Below are 14,150 nucleotides of genomic sequence, written 5' to 3'. Positions count from 1 at the left end.
TGGTGATGCGTTAGGTCTTCGCATGCAATTTTTAGGCATAAGGAGTGAACGATTCCCTGGAAGAGACATTTACATTCAATTTTTTTAAAGAGGGATCACCTGATCAACCGTGCTCAAAAACCTTAGCCATGTCTGAGGTCATGTTACTGATCCCTGAGTTTTGTGTGACATGCCCAGCCCAGGCACCAGCGTGCTGGCTTTTTCTATTTGGACTCATTTTACAGGCATAGGAAATAAGGGTTTGGAGGGTGACAGCTCACAAAGGTTTTAAGTGGAAGGAATTCTACCGAACCGGAGTCTGTCTCTTGCCAACCTCCATGCACCAACGGGTCTCATTTGGGCTGAGAAGCAGGGAAGATGGAGGTTTGTATCACTGGATTCCCACTCTCTGCTCAGTTCACCTAAACTCCCCGGGGTCCTTTCATCACAGAAAGACGTGGCTTCATGAGCCATTGAGACCAAGGGTGGGATATGTAACATTTTTCTTCCCTGACGTTGAGCCCCCCCCCCCCCGCTTTTTTAAAATAAATAAATAAACATGTCTGGAGACCTATGACTGTCTCTCCAGAGATGTTCATTTGAAAATGAATTGCCACATGTCAGGTTTTAGGAAGGGCAGAGATTTGGGGGTGGCGGATGAGGAACAATTTACATGGGGGGGTGGGCTGGGAGGCGGGGTTCAGATTTGGGACAGCACCTCCCTGGCTTGGCTCTGTGCTGTCCTGATGCTTTCCCACACAGCTCTGCCCCTAGCATCTCAGTGGCCTCCCCCAACTTCTCAGCCCAGGCAGCCCCTCACCCAGATGCTGGTCCTCAGCAGCCGAGTCTGCGCCCCAGCGGCCCCCGCCCACCACCCTACCCACCTGCTGTTCCTGTATAATAGGTGTCGCACTGGACGCCTGCACCTTGCGGGAGGCCCCAGCTCAGCCAGCCTCAGCAGCCGCTGTAGCTGCATGAACGTGTCCATTTGCTCTTTCAGATCTAGGTTCGCGGTGACACAAATAAGAAGAGAATGTCTATGGTGCTACAGCTGCCTGGTCTAAGGCAGCGTTGTCTCGGACCAGGTGATCTCTGTCGCCGCCTACGTGGACTCTTCACGCCCTCACCTCCCACAGCCCAGGGTGATCCTTTTTTTGTTTGTTTGTTTTGTTTTAAATTTTTTTAATGTTTATTTTTGAAAGAGAGAGAGAGAGAGAAAGAGAGCATGAGTAGGGGAGGGGCAGAGAGAGAGGGAGACGCAGAATCTGAAGCAGGCTCCAGGCTCCGAGCCTTCAGCACAGAGCCCGATGCAGGGCTCGAACCCGCTGACCACAAGATCATGACCCGAGCCGAAGTTGGACGCTCAACCGACTGAGCCACCCACGCGCCCCTGATCCTTTTTAAAAGGTAGATCAGATCACGCCATCACTCGGCTCAAACTCTCTGTGGCTTTTCTCTCGCTTAGGGGACAAATCGGAGTGTTGACAGGGGCCCCTTACAGGAGTTCAGGCTCCTAGCAGGTTCTCAGATGCGCCTGGGCCCTTGCTTCTTCCCCTGATGACTTCCTCCAGACATCGACATGGCTCTCCTCACTTTCTTCAAGTCTTTATTCGGGTTTTTTTCTCACCCCACATAACATGCTAGCCTTCCTATTCCCTGTCCCTCCCCTCTGCTTATTTTCTTTTTGCCTCCTAAGTATTTATCACCGTTTGCTATGCTGTATATTGTACATCTGTGTTTATGGTCTGTCTTCCAAAATCAGGGTTTGATGTCCACAAGAACAGTATTTTTGTCAGTTCTTTCTCTCTGACATCCAGAAAGTGCTTGGCAGGTAGCAGGTATTCGGCAAATAGATGCTGCACGGAGTTCTAGAATAATCTCACGAGACCAGTAAAGTGACTCTTTCTCTCTATGCCTTGCTATTCAATGTAGTATATCGTTGATTGTTAGGGCGGTAGCTCTCCCCTGGGCTGCTGTGACATGAGGCTGTGTCACAAGAAATTTGCTCAATGACGATAGTCAAAAGTACCACATAAAGCAAGGGAACTATCAAAAACCCGAAACATATTTTCGTGGTGTGTGTTAAATCATGTCCTTACTGCTCACTCATATTGCATCGTGTTGTCTTGACCCAGAGGAAAGGGGTGGCGCTCTGGGTGGGGTGCTAGGTGAATGTGGGTGGTAACAGTGGATGTCCTGTGCTTTTCCCCCTTCTCTCCCACAGCTGGCGTCTGCGCTCTGAGTGCTTCAGAAATGAACTTTAGCTGTGAGATGTGTGGGATAAAGGGAGGTACGGACTTGCTCTTCTGGGTGGCCAAAAATAGCATCCTCTGTGGGTATTATCTAAAATATCTCTTCCCTTAGCTACAGGACAAAGTTTGGTTTAGGCTATTGCATTTTTTTTAAAGGAAGATTTTGGGGAGATAGTGCCATTTGGCTCTGAGCAAGCTTCCACCGTTGAAGCTTATTTAAATTTCAAAATAAGTGGGTATTAGGGAAATACTAGTGATATGGGATCATACCCTTCACCAAGGGTGTTGGAGCCGGGTTGACCTACACTTACATCCGCCATTTTGGTTCCATACTATTCCAGCCCCTCTGGATGTCCAGCCGCCCAGGCAGGGGTATGCCGGACCCCATGCCTGTTTTAAACATTAGGCTCTTCTCCATTCCTTCTGCTCAGCTTCCCAGCCTTTGAGTCTCCATTTGCTTTGTTCTTCACCTCTTGGCCTCCCGGGTACCCTCCTCGGTCTTGATTCTCGTGTGTGCCCTCTGGTCTGCACAATAGACAACTGCAGATGACTTTCCTAGTTTCTTTGTTTTGCTGGAGCACTGCTTCTCCAAATGGGAGGCAGATCGTGAAGACCTAAGACCTGACAAGTCTTGAAATGTCCGTGGTGTTTCTCTGACTCTTAGTTGGCAGGTTGTTTTTTTTCTCCGTTTTTTTAAAGAAGGCTCTGAGCCCAGTACAGAGCCCAACGTGGGGCTTGAACTCACGACCCTGAGAGCAACACCTGAGCTGAGATCAAGAGTCAGACGCTTAACGGACTGAGCCACCCAGGCGCCCCCTTAGCTGGCATCCAGTTTGGAAATTGTTTCCCCTGAGGATTTTAAAGTGACTGCCCCCTTGCCTGATGCTGCCTGTGTGTGACCTGTGTCTCCTTCTGAAACCTTCCAGGATCTCCTCTCCATCCCCGACGTCTTGAAATTCCACAACGATGCGCTGTAGGGTAGGCTAGGCTTCTCTTTAGGTAGAAAAAAACTTCTTGCATTTTCCAGGGCCAATTCAAACATTTTAATATTATAATATTTAAAAATGTACGACTTAAAACCAAGTATAACTCTTTATACTTATGGTTCTTCCAATTATAATACCAAATCAAAATTGCAAATCATTCGTAAGGCATAGAACGTGAATTTAGCGTGAAAGCTAATGTCATTCCTTTTGCTGTTGGGAAGGAGGCACAGCCCTGCCCCTCAGTGTCCTGTGGCAGATGCCTTCTGGCTTCACCTGGCGTTCATAAGTCACTGAGGTTTAAATCGAACAGTTATTAAATCTTTGGCCTTTTTCTCACTAGCCCACGACAATGAACGTAATTCTGCTCGATGCCAGTGTGTAAACACAGAGTTGGGTTGGTTAAAGCATGGTCATCTGGACAATTCTTAGAAGAAATACGCTTGCTTTTACAGAAGTTTTGGGGACTGTCATTAAAATGGCAGCATGAAATGTAACTATCTTCATGGGGAACTCACAGAATCCCTCAGATTCAGCGGGCCTCTGTTCTTTGCAGCTTTTTCCTAGGCCAGTTTCCCTGTGCGCTTGCAGCAGGGGTGTGTGCTCAGAAGCGCCGGCCATTCCCAGCCTCACCCCTGCCGCCCCGCGTGTCCCAGGCTCTAATCCCATGGGACTGCACATCCCTACTGGAGGTGGAGACCGCTGAGGACCGTGAGCCTCTGGCACTCTCAGGGAGCCGTCTGGCCGTGTGTCACAGAGCTTGACAACCAGAATCCATGTTCAAGCTGTTTTAGCCTGAGCTTCCCTGCCCCCTTCACTGCTGTGCAGGGAAGTGAGCATTTGTATTTTTTAAGAATACAAATGTTCGTGACACGGCTCTTGACAGGGTTCGGGGTGTCAATTTCCTGGCCCGTTAGAAGTGTGTGCATGTGGTATGTGAGTGTGTGTGTGCACACATGCGAGAGTGTGTGAGTGTGTGTGCGCATACCAGAGTATGTGTGTGCACATGGGAGAGTGTGTGCGTGAGTGTGTGTGCACGTGAGAGTGTGTGCCTGTGACAGTGTATGCATGTGAGTGTGTGAGTGCCTGTGACTGTGTGTGCTTGTCAGTGTGTATGCACCTGTGACTGTGCACATGTGAGAGTGTGTATGCATGTATGGGTGTGTACATGCACATGTGAGAGTGTGTGCTAGTGTGTGCACGTGGAAGTGTATGTGCAAGCGTGTGTATACATGTGGGAATGTGGCAGTTGTGCATAAATGTGTGTGAGCGTATATGTGTGACTGTATGCACGTGACAACGTATGCACATGTGAGAGTGTGTGCAAGTGTGCATTTGACAGTGCATATGTAAGTGTGTGCATATGCATATGTAAGAGTGAGTGCATAAGTGTATGTGCGTGGGTGTGCGTGTGTGCATATGGGTGTGTATGAGAGCATGTGAGTGTGTGCATATGTGAGTGTGTGTGTGCATGAGTGCGTGAGTGTGCACGTGCGTGCATATATGGGTGTGTGTGAGTGTGCACATGAAAGTGTGTGCATGTGTGTGTATGCATGTGGGAATGTGTGCAGGTGAGAGTTGTGCATAAGTGTGTGTGAGTGTATATGTGTGGGAATGTATGCATGTGAGAATGCACATGTGAGAGTGTGTGCAAGTGTGTGCATGTGTGCATATGACAGTGTATGCATATGTAAGAGTGATCGCATGAGTGTATGTGTGTGGGTGTGTGTGAGAGAGCCCGTGAGCATGTGAGAGTGTGTGTGTGCATGAGAATGTGTGCACATGTGAAGGAGTGAGCATACCTGAGTGTGTGCGCACATGAGAGGTGTGCGTGAGAGTGTGCACACATGTAGCAGTGTGTGCGTGTATGCAGGAGAGCGTGTGTGTTCACCTCAGGCCGGCGGCGCGTCGGGAACCTGCGTGGGTTGCATGAGCGCGTCCTCGTGCCTGGGCCCGTCGGGAGCACGCGGCCACTGCTGCTGCCACCCGCTGCAGATTCTGCCCGCACCGGGCTGTGCCTCCTCCGCTCAGCACAGCAGTGCGTCCCTTTGTGGTGGCGGCGTGGGGGTCCCGCGTCTGCTCACAAGCTGGCGGGGGACAGGGTCCTGGGGACGGCTTACCTCCGAGCTGCTTGTTGGTGCAATGCGTTCGAGGCCCCGGATGTGCTCCTTCCGATTGCATCTTTCTCCAGAACCTGGCTGGCTCAAAACCTGGAGGGTCTCTTACCTTTTCCTTCTCCCTCATCCACCCAGTTCATTTCCAAATTCCATCTGTTTTCCCCCCGTTAGTCACGGTTTATGATCTTTCCATTCTCGCCACACTGGCACTCAAGCCCTGTTACTCACACTGGGATGAGCTCGTGCTTCTCACCGGCCTCCTCGTCTCCTCCCTTCCACCCTCCCCAGGGCCCTACAGCCGGGCTGGCTCCCCTTCTGGCATTTCCCACCCTTGCCCGGGAGCCCTCCGGGGCTCGTCTCTGCAGGCTGAGGAAAAACTGCAGCCTCCAGGGTGAGGGATTTTGTTTGTCCGTTTCAGTGTTTTAAGGAATTGTTAACCAACCTTGAAAATGCCGTGATATCTTTACATTAAAAATCTGGATTTTCAGCTTTTCCTGAAAAGCTAGAAAATGTGGCAGCACTAGGCACGTGTTCCTAAAAGGCAGGTCACGCTAGGCGGGAATGGAATGTTCTTTGCATGTTTTCTCCAGTTGTGGCTGTTGTTTGTCCCCCTCCAAACCTGTCCAAATCCTGCTATTTGGCGAAACCCTCCCAGGCAGCCCAGGGTGGGAATGTTCCCTCCCCTTAATTACTAAAGCACACGGGGTTTGCCTTTCTCTTTTGGTGCCATTGCCTGTTGTTTTGCTTTGAGCTTAGGCGGACAGTCCCTCCTGGGTGCGTGTGACAGCGCCCGAGGCGCGATGCCTCGCATGTCGTGGATTCTCAGCAGACGTTGCGACCAGAAAGATGCACAGAAGTGATCCAGGGGCGTGGTCTGTGGGTAACAGGAAGGCCTCTGACTCAGTGAGGGATATGTTAGCTGATGACTCAGCCCAGGGACCTTGAAGAGATTGGTTCACTCTTTGTCACCATAACCACTGTTTGGGGACTGATTTTTAACGCGGGGAGATCCGCGAACACAACTAAACTCTGGTAGGAGAGTCAGCTGAGGCTGTGGTTACTTCCTTGTGAATGAGGTAATCTGTCCCTAAAGTTATCTATTCCGTGATGCTGCTCAATACATCAAATAGAGCTAAAGAGAACTTCAATCAGTATTCAAGAATATTCCTGCACTCCTCATTGAAAGTTTGAAATACCGCATATACACAGAATTCTATCCTTGAGGGCGTTTTCTTTACTCCTGTCAAGTTCCTTTGAGAGGGAAGGAGGCTTTGCTTCCGGATGTCTGGGCCGGGGGTGGGGGTGGGGGGTAGCTAAGTGGTTCTAGGACAGTCCTGTCCAATGGACCGCAAAGTTCTGCATCTCAGGAGCCACTCACCGCTTGCCACATGCGGCCGTCGGGCACTGGATTGTGGCTAATGCGACCGAGGAACTGAAGTTTTAACTGTATTTCATTTTAGTGAATTTAAATTAAAATAACCACATGCGGCCACCATACTGGACAGGCCAGATCTCCAGGGTTGGAGAAAATGGGTCAAATGCAGTGCCTGGGGGAGAGCGGTGTGCAATCCTAATGAGAGGATGCCTTATTGCGGATGCGTCCCGTAGGGGCGGGACTCTGTGTTGCTGCACAAGTAAAAAAAAGCCCATTCGACCAAACCCAGCAAGGCATCAGAGCTGAATAGTGTTTGCAGGGAAACCCACTGCTGTACTCTTCTCAGGACAGCATTATTTCCACTAAGAACAGCAGACACTGAGGGGCACCCTGGCGGCTCAGTCGGTGAAGTGGCTGACTTTGGCTCAGGTCATGATCACGTGGCTCGTGAGTTCGAGCCCCGCGTCAGGCTCCGTCTGATAGCTCAGAGCCTGCTTAGAATTCAGTGTCTCCCTCTCTCTCTGCCCTCCTCCACTCGCTCTCTGTCTCTCCCTCTCTAAAATAAATAAACATTAAAAAAAAACTTACAAAAAATAGCATAGCAGACGCTGGGTTTCCCTTGGCTGTGACTCCTTGAGCAGGTTCTATATCTGTTTCCTGTGCTTGACTACATCGAACCATGACTTAAAATACATACTCTGCGTCCACACCAGATACATGCTGTGTGTCCACACCAAATATAAATGCCAAACCCAAAGGACTGTTTTGGGGGAGGAGTGGAGAAACTTAGGGCAATTCTGTGTAGATCGTTAGATAGAAACTTGTGGGTTTATCTTTTTTTGCTTGGCTTTTCTTGAGGGGAGTCAGCCGAAGCTGGCTGTGGGTACTTTGCCCTTATATGGTGGTGTTGAAAGCCACCCAGTGCTGAGGATGTAATTGAATTAATCTTTAGCCACATTTTCCGGAACACAACCCAGTGTGTGCTGAGATCTTCTCCAGGGGACCGTGGCCATCACTTTGGTGTTCATTGGCCGGGGCGGGGGGTAGCCCCACGGGCTCTGACCACACTGTGGCTCCCCAGCTGTGGTCTGTGTTTGTGGGCTGCTGACTGTTTTATAATATAGTGAGTTCCGTTGTTGGCGTTTCAGTCCCCATCCGTCCTTTCAGTGTGGAAAGTCTGGTAGACCCTTGAGATCTGTTCCGCCATCTATTTGTGGCCTCCTAAATGACTCCTTTCAGCCTGGATTTCACATATACGCAAAAATAGGAAGTGGGGCACAGGCAGCATAGAGTGACAGAGTGCCAGCATGGTGGAGGGGAAGTGGTGGTGGCCAGGGAGGCTGGTACTCGCGGAGGGAGGGAGGCGGCATGCACATCCCGTGTGGTCTTTCCCAGAGTCCTGACTACAAGTACAGCTTCGGGATCCTCCCGGCATCCTCAGCCTGGATAGAGGCCACATCCGTACCCACATCCATTTCCAGCTCCTCTCCCCTTCCAGAAGGACGGGTAATGGGAATGGTGGAAAGTTCCAATCTTCTACTCATGGTTTGGTCTTCCTTGTGACCAGCCTCCATCCAAGAGCCCACAAGAGTTACCTCGTTAGAACTAAAGATGAACCTACCAGCCAGAAAATTCTGTGTCAGGAATGGGGGGGGGTCCAAAGACTAACTGTTAGAACAAAAGATTCTCCTGGCACCCCCATTCACACGTGCTTTAGGAGCTCTGGGCCAGGAGCCAGGGGTAGAGACCAATATATACATTTCTTATTATTTCACAGCACTACATAATATTCCTCAGTTTCCTCCAAAAGCTTGGATCCTCTTTTGTGTTGGAATAGAAAGAAAAAAAAAAGGACTCTTTTTGAAAGCACTATTAGTAAATGCGTTTTACTAGGGAGGAAATAGGAAGTCAGCCTTGCCCCTGAAGACCAGGTGATGCAACCCACAGAGTGGCTAAGCCCAGGTGTCCCCCACACAGCTCTGCTTCTCGCTTCTGCAGACCCTCCTTGGCCATCACTATGGCGGAGAGGCACCGGAGAGGAGGTGACTCATAATGGGAAGGTGAAATACAAAATCGCAGCACTTTCCTAAATACAATTTTATGTCGATGTTCTCAGAATGGGGAAGGTGAGATAACAGAAGGGCGAGGTAGCAAAGATCTACTTTGCTGTAGAAGTACGGAATCCAAATTGGTGACATCTTTCACCACATTCCAGCTGGACTTTCTGCCCTCTCTTCTGGATTGGATGTCTTTGGTTTCCGGGATATTGAACTTGACTCACATTGGCTGAAACAGGAATAGGCATTTACTCAAAGGTGGGGGGGGGGGGGGCTTCAGAGGTGGTTCGACTCAGTGACTCAGTGACTTGTCCAGAACCCTGGTTTTTCTTATTTCCCCTTACTCTGCCCACCGTGAGTCAGGCTCACTCCCTTCTTGGTTCAGTGATGGCTGCCAATAATTTCTGGCTAAGTTTCCTCTTTCCACTCGCAGTTTAGAAGGAGTGAACAGGGTGGGTTGCTTCTTGTGGAAAGAGGATCTTTTCCCAGTCCTCCCATCAGTCTCAGTTGGATCTCCCATCCCCTCCTGAGCCGATAATTGGAGCTGGGGTGGTCCTGACCCAAGTACCATGTGTCAGAAATCTTCAGAATCAGGTTCCCCAGACCCAGAGCTGTGAAGGGAGATGTGGACCCTGAATAAAGATCAGGCAGGGACACCTGGGTGGCTCAGTCGGTTAAGCGTCAGACTTCAGCTCAGGTCATGATCTCGCGGCTCATGAGTTCGAGCCCTGCATCCAGCTCCATGCTGACGGCTCAGAGCCTGGAGTCTGCTTCGGATTCTGTGTCTCCCTCTCTCTCTGCCCCTCCCCCACGTGTGCTCTGTCTCTGTCTCTCGAAACTAAATAAGCATTAAAAAAAAAGACCCGGTAGCCACCAAGCAAAGAGTAGATGTTGGATAGGAAACTGCAACTCTCACTGCTCTGTCATCTGGTGAGCCCCAATGATTGTCACAATCGCAGTTTTCTGCCAGAAAGTAGGAAATTGTTATCTTTGAAATGTTACATTCGACTGCTTTGGAACTCTTAAATCTTCTTTGCTCCCTCTCCCCCCTCCCTTCCTTTTCCCCTCCTTGTTTTGTCTTACCTCTTCCCTTTTCTTCTTCCTTTTTCTTCCGGTTTCCCGTTTCTCCCTTCTTTCTCTTCCTCCTACTCTACCTCTTCTCCTTTCCCTCCTCTTCCAGTCTCTCTTTCCCCCCAACTGTTGATTCCCCCTCCCTTAATTGATGATCTGCTCATTTAAGTTAACTAAATTGGTTTGGTACAATGGAGTTTCTCACTAAATAGAATGCCTTCCCATTTGTCTCCCCCCTCCCCCCAGGAAGAAGAAATGCCAGAAGTAGAAATTGACATTGATGACCTTCTTGATGCAGACAGTGAAGAAGAGAGAGCTTTAAAGTTACGGGTAAGCAGCTTTCAAAATCTAGAGCTTGCCGGTCACGGATGCTTGAATGCACTCGGATCTCCAGGGCATGTGCTGATCCCACCCTACGGCAGGGCTGGCACCAGGACTTGAGCACTGACAGTTTGCAGAGAGGAAAGCGATGGAGTGCTAGTTGTTCACTGTCACGAACTGCATCTCTGATGGTAAAGCAGCTCTTGACTACAGTCGGTTCTCAAACCACCTAATGGGTGTGAGCTTCCGTAGCCAACATCTTCTTGGAACAAAAGCTGGTTCTATCTCCAGAGGTCCATTTGCCGGGGAAGGGGGCGACGCCCCACAATTGTGTGAGAAGGGGGAGGTGCTGAGCCAGACCTGGAGTATCCAAGCCCAGGACTCTGGTCTCACGGTGATGGATTATATCACCCATGAAATGAGAGTTCTAGAAAAGATCGTTTACAACATAATTCTCTTTAATAACAGGTCTTTTATTAGAGGATATTCACCTGTTAGCATTCTAGTACAACAATGGATACTGAGATGTCCCATGTTTCCTTAGTCCAGAGCAATACAACATTATTTCCCTTCCCCAGGAGGTCAAATCTATCATTTTAAAATCTGCATTTGGGAGTTTCTAAAGCCAATTAACTTTTGGCTTGTCATTGCTCTTAATGTTCACTGATAATTACTGTTAATGGCTGTTGGTTATCACCAATGGCAGATGATCTCTAAAGGCAATTAAAGGGCATATTTTAATGTATTAATGTGTTCAATGTGTTAATAATTACCAGTCCCTTGAGTGGTGAAAAGTCTCAGTTTAATGATTATTTGTTGTTGGTAAATTTAGCTGGGAAATGATAGCATCTAGTTATGAAAATTAAAAGAATACAGAACAGGCACCAGTTCTATAGAAAATATAGTGACATAAAAAAGGTGTTTTTTTTTAAACTGAGAACTTGGGGTGCCTGGGTGGCTCAGTCGGTTGAGTATCCAACTCTTGATTTCAGCTCAGGTCATGATCTCATGGTGCGTGAGTTTGAGACCTACATCGGGCTTTGCTCTAACTGCACAGAGCCTGCCTGGGATTCTCTTCCCCCTCTGCTCCCCCACTCAAGCTCGTTCTCTCTCTGTCTCAAAATAAATAAACTGAAAACAATAAAATAGAGGACTTGAAAGGGGCTTTAGCTACCGTCAGGCCATCCGCTTTGGTTTCCAGGCAAGGACACTGAGACCTGCAGAGGTGTGACAAGGTGGGTTGTGGTTGAATCACAGCCGGGTGCCCGGCTTTCCATGTCCAGGGTGATTCTTACCATTTCCCACAGGCTGTCTCAACTTCAGTATACACAGTTTATTATTAACCAAGTTGGTAGCCCAGAGGAGAGGTGTGCGTTTGTGTTCTGACGGGTGCCAGGCAGTCCTGCGCAGGAAGGTACACCTTTTGATATCTTCAAGATGAGCAACAGCTGCTGAAATGAAGTGTGATTCTAGATTGTCGCTATGAAATCTGGGTTGCCCATGTTTAGAAGAATACCGTACAAATAAAGGACTTTTAATTTCACTTTTTTAAAAATGTTTTTATTTATTTATTTGTTTTGAGACAGAGAGAGACAGAGCATGAACAGGGGAGGGTCGGAGAGAGAGGGAGACACAGAATCCGAAGTAGGCTCCGGGCTCTGAGCTGTCAGCACAGAGCCCGACGTGGAGCTCGAACTCATGGAGTGTGAGATCATGGCTTGAGCTGAAGTCGGCCGCTTAACCGACTGAGCCACCCAGGCTCCCCTAATTTCACTTTTTAAATGATACTGAATTTTAAGATAATCAAACTTACCTTCTGTGTGTTTTCTTCTAGGAAGCTCTTGTAGACTGCTACAAACCAACAGAGGTAAACGAGTCACTTTTCCTAAATGCCGTGTTTGAAATCGTTGTTATGAAATCAGTCTGTGTATTTTTAAAGCTAAACAGCACTTCATGGGTTTGGTTATGTGTATACTAAGCAGAAGTTACTATCCGCAAGTGGAGTGCAGTATTAAACTTCCTTAAGTGTGTGTTGAAGCATGTCTGGTTCAGGAAGGCTCAAAACAAATGGAATTGGGTGTGTTGCTTGTTTTTATATAAAAACCAAATTCAAAGGTACTCGTGAGAGGGTTTGGAATCATTTTAGCAAAAGCCTCAGATTTATAACTGGAGAATACATTCTTTTAATGTATAGATATGCAGTTTTGAGATGCTAAAAGCAAATTCTGTCATTCAAAAGAATTACTTTTATTGGAAGAAGAAATTTTTTGCCTTGTTTGTATATTTATCATCAAGTGTATAAATATTAGCGTAAAGAACAATGGATATTAGTTTGATTAGACCAAAGCATTTCATATATACTCTAAAGAGCGAAGGTACAAACAGTATAGAAATTGAGGATTTGATCAGTTATGAAAAAGATTGGTAATTGAAGTCCTTTTCATTTGTTCCTGTGATCAATCCGAAAAATTAGGAGATTCATTAGATGTTTTTTTCACAAAAGTGTGTAAGATTTAAATGACTAGGGTGTTTTGTGATCATTTGGCTTGAGGCCAAGTGCTTATTGGAGCTTCAGTCTTACAATTTCTGTTTCCTTTACGTTGATTGCATCTCACACTCAGAGATTTTTAATGTTAATTTTAAAAATTAAAGTTATTAAATATATTTTTTAATTAATGCAATATATATTAATAGTTTTGAAAGCCAAAGATACAATTAGGCTTATAAAGAAAAAATAACATTGCCTTTCCCATCCCTGAGTTCCTCTTCCTAAAGGTATATATTTTATATTTATATATTCGTATATCTATGTATTACAGGATTTATATATTTGTATATATATATGTTACAGGATGTATATGTGTATACATATATATATGTATATACAAATATATATATATTTGTATAGGCTGTTTTCCTATTATTTATTCTTATATCCCCAAATATTCATTTACTATTTTTTTTTCATTTAGTGGCTTAAGGGGAAATATGGTAGTTCTTTCACTATCTGCAAAATTTATTTTCTCCCATCCCCTTAATAAAGTTATTGACCAGTATTTTGTTGAATCAGTGGTCAAGGTTTATACTATTATGATTTAAAGAAATATTTTTCAGGGCTAAGCCAAACAGTGAGATATGACCATGGCTCCTTTGTGGTATAACCCTTTGTTTTTCCTGGAATTGATAACTATATTGTCTTTTATCTTGTCTGGTACCTATTGCTATTTTTTGTTGAACTCTCCAAGATCTTTGTCAAACATGTAGTATATTTTCTGTATGCTCAAACCCATCATTACTATGCCCCCACCCCAGACTTTCCTCTTGACACTCCTATGAAACAATCTGGAGGAGTTATTCTCTGGATCTACTGAGTAGCTAACCGTACTGAGATTTCTGTTCACTGCTGTTCTGTTTGTTAGATGCTTTGTTTCTTAAATCTCAGTGTTACTCATTTTTGTGGGAGTACATCATCTAGTAGCTTTTTGGGAAAGGATGAATAGAAGGTAAATTTTTTGAATCTTTACATGTATGAAAATGCATCTTGATGAATAGTTTGGATGGCATAGAATTCTGGGATAAAAGTCATTATTAAAACTCAATTTTAAGGGGCACCTGGGTGGCTTAGTCGGTTAAGTGTCCAACTCCTGATCTTGGCTCAGGTCATGATTGCATGGTTCATGGGATTGAGTCCCATGTAGGGCTCTGTGCTGACAGTGTAGAACCTGCTAGGGATTCTTTCTTTCCTTCTCTGTCTGCCCCTCCCCTACTCGCTTTCTGTCTCTCTTTCTCTCTCTCTCTCTCTCAAAATAAATAAACTTAAGAAAACAAACAAAAAACCCCTCAAATTTAAGGCATCACCTTAATACTAGAAATTTTGTCATTTCTAGTATTAAAAAGTCTGATATCACTTCCATTCTCAGACCTTTGTATGTGACCTGTATTTCCCCCCTCAATTAACTTTTAGGATTATCTCCTTACCTTGAAATTTTACAGTG

At 46.5% G+C, this 14,150-nt stretch overlaps 1 protein-coding gene across 1 annotated transcript in view; it reads left to right on the top strand.

Moving 5' to 3' along the window:
- PPP1R14C (protein phosphatase 1 regulatory inhibitor subunit 14C) overlaps positions 1–14,150 on the top strand; it is an 88,115-nt gene that overhangs the window by 48,683 nt on the left and 25,282 nt on the right. The window contains exons 2-3 of the mRNA XM_027056643.2: positions 10,081–10,164; positions 11,990–12,022. Coding sequence (XP_026912444.2) covers positions 10,081–10,164; positions 11,990–12,022 — 117 coding nt within the window. The remainder of the gene's footprint in view (positions 1–10,080; positions 10,165–11,989; positions 12,023–14,150) is intronic.

Source organism: Acinonyx jubatus, chromosome B2 (assembly GCF_027475565.1).
Source record: "Acinonyx jubatus isolate Ajub_Pintada_27869175 chromosome B2, VMU_Ajub_asm_v1.0, whole genome shotgun sequence".
In the NCBI taxonomy this organism is placed as follows: domain Eukaryota; kingdom Metazoa; phylum Chordata; class Mammalia; order Carnivora; family Felidae; genus Acinonyx; species Acinonyx jubatus.
The sequence above is the reverse complement of the archived record's forward strand: the minus strand, read 5'-3'. Positions and strand labels throughout refer to the sequence as shown.